We start from the raw sequence: 5,000 nt of genomic DNA on the forward strand, positions 1-5,000 counted from the left end.
ATTTACTTCTGACTTCATATTTAGACCGAGGGACCACAATATAACAAATTAAGCTTCAAAACAGCAACATATTAAGCCGTGTAATATGAGGGCCCCAACTTTGGTGATGGGCTATGCAGCTGACACCACACAGTAAACTGCTGCATGGCCTTAAGACAATTTGATATCTTGACAGAATCATATTGTTAATTTGATAACCTTGACCTAAGCACAAACACTGATGAGTCCGCACAATGCTATGTTACGACCCTGTGGTCGTATATACAGTATCTGTATAAAATATCTGTTCCTTGTGGCTTGTGGCTCTCTTGTTCATTTGTGTCTTGCAGATTGCCTCTCAGCCAGTTTACTGATTGCCGGTGCAGTTTAATTGACCAACCACACTCATTGGATGTTTCTGGCTGCTGGCCCTTTAAAAGTTCAGCCGTGACGTCAGCAGGGGCGCTCTTCCGACTTTCTTTGAGACGCCTGCCACGCCACTCCTCGCCACCTTCGGGCCCAGCCCCGGAGTGAGAGGCCGGGAAGTGTACTGCGGCCTGTTCAGGCCTACTTTGTAGGCCTGTTGATTTTTCCGGCTCTTGCCGTATACTTTTTCGTTAACCTTAAAATTGAGCCTTAGTTTCCTAAGTTATTCTATTTTTGTTATTAATAAATATAATTAATTTCATATCTTTTGTCTGCCCGTTATTGCTCTTTGTTATTTCCCTAAAGCCCTAGACAAGGGACGTAACAGCTAGCACGCGTCCACTCACAGCAGTGGCAGTTTCCTGTATAAATGACTTGCTTCAAAGCAACACTTTCTCTCAGACACGATTTCATGTCAGGCAGACCTTCCGCATAAGAACCTCCATTCCCTGTGGTACTGTAGAAACTGCTCCGTTCGCCACAGGAAATATGTTGTTGAATGTAGAACAATTACTGAGCTCTGTGTGAATATTAGTAACGTGGCATGGCCGAATCATTGTGATGTCTGGCTGATATACTGTAGCATGGCTTCATAGCCACATCCAGTATTAACTCAAGCCATTTAGGCTTGATGGCGCACTGCTATATGTCAATTAATTTTTCTAAACCTGATAGTTCCGGTCCTGGATTGTGATTGGCTGAATCACGTTCAATGGTGTTGTAAAATCCAGCAAAAACATACACCTTGACCGCATTCCGTTATATATTACTGCGCTACCATAACTTGATACAAAAGTTAAAGTAGCTGCGTCTCGACATTGCTTGGCAACCATTCAGATAGAGGAAATATATTTATTGGCGGAAGAATGATTATCTATGAATAAATCGTTATCATTTCTCGTTGCTTTGCCTTTACCTTATGAAACTTTGCCAGGTATTTAAAGCAACAGTTTTAGAAAAGCAATAAGCCATTCGAGTCCGTAGGTTACACTGATTCTACAACAGCTAAGGGGGGTTTTAGGCTCTCCACTAGCACGTCTTGCCTAACAACGCCCCTTAGCTGTTGTAGAATCAGCGTAACCTACGACCTCTCGGGGCTTATTGCTTAAACACCCATAGATATCCCTTCCTATGTTGTCACAGCACATTGCTGATGCATGGAGCCCATTTGTCATGCTTGTGGCACTTTCAAATTAGGGCCCAATGGGTCTGTGGATGTATTTCTGTTTCTGTGCCTGTCTGTCTGTGTGTTGGTATGTTTATGTGTTTGTGTGTGTGTGTGTGTGTGTGTGTGTGTGTGTGTGTGTGTGTGTGTGTGTGTGTGTGTGTTTGTGTGTGTGTGTGTGTGTGTGTGTGTGTGTGTGTGTGGTATTTGCATAGACACTTTCCAACCATATCAGAGCTTACATCTTTTTAATGTAATGTTTGGTGTTGAACACACTCACACTTCCATGAGCCCATCCGGTCCAGTGCTAGTCCCTGCTGCTGGCCTGTGCCTGGACACTGTCGTCCTTGCCTGGCCAACCCTTCCCTGGTCTACTCCACCCATGGGTCCGTGCCCAGTGCCCGTCTCCTCTGGTTCCTCCGGTTCCTCTAGTTCCTATGCCTTACTCTGCGTATCCCAGGGACTAGGGAGCTGCGGTCTCCCACTGCAAGTTTCAGAGGCACGCCATGTCCCCTGTCATATCACGGCTGCTTTGATCTTATGGAGAGCAGCAGCAGCTGCAGCAGCAGCATAATGAAACAGGGGTGAAGATAGTCTCCTTCATCAGCGCAGCCACACTCAGAAAGTCAGAGCAAAGTCATGAAGGCCATCAGTGCATTAACAAAGGGAGAGTGTGTATGTGTGTGTGTGTGTGTGTGTGTGTGTGTGTGTGTGTGTGTGTGTGTGTGTGTGTGTGTGTGTGAATATACGTGATAGATAACAGAGAGAGACAGCATGAGAGAGAGAGAGAGGGGGGGGGGGTGATGGGGAGAAAAAGAGATGGAGAAGTATCACCTCAAATTCTCCCCTCAGACAGTTCATCATCAGTAGGTTAGGCATGAGTACTCAGATAGTGAGTGTGTGTGTGAGTGTGAGGTACCTGCCTGACTGTGTGTGACCATCATGCTACAATAGAGCTGTTCATGCCAAACTTAACATCAGATGGTGGTGTGCACGCCACAGAGACCATTTGGGTTTGTGTGTGTGTGTGTGTGTGTGTGTGTGTGTGTGTGTGTGTGTGTGTGTGTGTGTGTGTGTGTGTGTGTGCGCGTATGTGTGTGTGTGTGTGTGTGTGTGTGTGTGTGTGTGTGTATGTGTGTGTGTGTGTGTGTGTGTGTGTGTGTGTGTGTGTGTGTGTGTGTATGTATGTGTGTGTGTGTGTGTGTGTGTGTGTGTGTGTGTGTGTGTGTGTGTTTGTGTGTGTCCATGTGTGTGTGTGTGTGTGTGTGTGTGTGTGTGTGTGTGTGTGTGTCTGTGTGTGTATGAGACCCCAGGGGGTCATCACCAACACAGCTGTGTGGTCAAAGCTAGTAAGAGGTGTACAAGGCAGGACCCACACAGCAAACACAAAGACAGCTTCTAAAAGTCACAAACAGATGGGCGTGTGTGGTCCCACGCTCAGAACACTAAACAGGGGACAGAGGACGCCGAGGCAACTTTTCTATTTCTTTGAACTGGAACTGCAGCTGCTAAGCATTCCTGAGGGAGCGCAAAAAAACACAACAAAGCTGAATAGAGCCCACTCAAAATTATTCCAAACGAGATTCTGTAACCATAGTTTGTCTTGTGTGTGTGTGTGTGTGTGTGTGTGTGTGTGTGTGTGTGTGTGTGTGTGTGTGTGTGTGTGTGCATGTCCGTGTTATTTCAAAGAAACATTTCTAATTAAAGAGCTAACTAAAGACTAACTACAAAGAGGGAAATTTTGTACAGCGAGTTTGTATGTAGAGCCAGTGTAATGTAGGGACAAGACAGTGTACTGAAGTGTTTCAGTGAGAGGTTTGTGCGTGTGTGTTTGTGTATGTGTATGTGTGTATACAAGTGCAATCAATACAACTTAAATATCCACTAGCCACTGCATTGCCACTCCAAGCCTCTGGGGAGGGGTGTGGCGCTGTTGGTCATCTCACTGGGTGACTCACCACTTTGAAGTCGTCTGCGCTGCACTCGGAGCCCCGGTAGTAGCAGGAGAGCAGCATTTCCTTGATGTCATGGCCCGTGCGGTCGTAGAACTCGCGCATGTTGAAGGGGCGTGGCTTGAAGCTGTGGAAGTCCGCCTTCACCTTCAGGGTCTCCAGGACGCTCTCCTCCACCATGTGAGTGTCACGGATCTCGTACCTAATGGGCACATCAGTAGCGGCCAATCAGACTTCACATGCACAGGGCGGCAGACAATCAGATCTCACATACACACAGGTAACAGGGTTGGATTGACACATGAGCTTGATTGACACATGAATGTGCACGTTCAAGATTAGCTGGCCACATTAATCACTCCTTAGGTCTGGTAGCACCTGTGTGTATGTGTGTGAAGTGCGTATAAAAACAGCTTTATTTCACACAATAAATCTGTCATCTTTTTATGCCTTCTTTTATTGGTCACAAGCAATTACGCTAAGTAAAACCATTCGCCCTCTGCCTCACATAAACATCAGAAATGACCCTAAGAAACCTGTGTTATGAGAACTGAATGCATTTCAGAGAAGGCATGTGAAGTCAGTGCAATTCAAATGCTGTCAAATAACTGCACAAGTTTACACTAAAGTGGATTGCTACAGACTGTCATGCTGCACATTTTTAGCCATTACATCTGTATGTACTCAGCTTGACGCCTAAGCCGGGGATCACTTCAGCAGGCAGCAAGCAGCAGGTTTCCTATTGTTCTCCATGGTTCTGCAGCGGAACAGTGGCAGCGCTGGATAGCCAGATGGCTGAAACGTCAGCTCTTGCTCTATTAAAACTATTTGCACCTTTTTGTAAGACTTTGTCTAGTCATTTTTTTCAGAGTGCGAACCACTTGCACCTTCATTTGACTTTAATCTCAGAAGTTATTTCTGACTGTTTCTCGAAAATTTTGTGATACACATACACATGTGATATGTAATTTCTAATACTCTTCCATAGGATCAGGCAAACAATCGCCATTAGCTAATACTAATTTATTAAGGTACGGTTTGTGGTCCTTGGGTGACAATGACAGTACATACCTTGACAGCTCAACATGCAGGTCTATTAGCTGCTCTATTTTCTGACCCCATGCTGCGCACGCACCCAACATAAGCTCTGGATGTTTACAAATATATTGTTAATATTGTTCGGTCTACAATTGACTACAAATCTATTAGCAGATTTTTTTTTTCCAAAACAACATACATTATATTTTAACCAAGGACCAAATCAAACACACCAGGGACGTACTGTAGCTCACCCCTCCCTTCAGTATTCACAGAGAAACTCTTTTTGGTGCATGGGCTCCCTCCAGACTGTGTTTTTTTTACTGTATAGACCCGTTCAACAATAAAAACAAAAACAATGCTTGAACGTTCTATTTGGTTCCCAATCTACTTCCTCTGCATTAAGATAACATATGGAATGTTAAAACGGAAGCCTTGTA

General features: G+C 45.0%; 1 protein-coding gene across 1 annotated transcript in view; it reads right to left on the reverse strand.

Moving 5' to 3' along the window:
* The window catches only part of asic1b (acid-sensing (proton-gated) ion channel 1b), a 219,240-nt gene that overhangs the window by 181,218 nt on the left and 33,022 nt on the right, over positions 1 to 5,000 (reverse strand). Inside the window, exon 2 of the mRNA XM_042090129.1 lies at positions 3,529 to 3,724. Within this exon, the coding sequence (XP_041946063.1) occupies positions 3,529 to 3,724 (196 nt within the window). The remainder of the gene's footprint in view (positions 1 to 3,528; positions 3,725 to 5,000) is intronic.

Source organism: Alosa sapidissima, chromosome 4 (genome assembly GCF_018492685.1).
Source record: "Alosa sapidissima isolate fAloSap1 chromosome 4, fAloSap1.pri, whole genome shotgun sequence".
In the NCBI taxonomy this organism is placed as follows: domain Eukaryota; kingdom Metazoa; phylum Chordata; class Actinopteri; order Clupeiformes; family Clupeidae; genus Alosa; species Alosa sapidissima.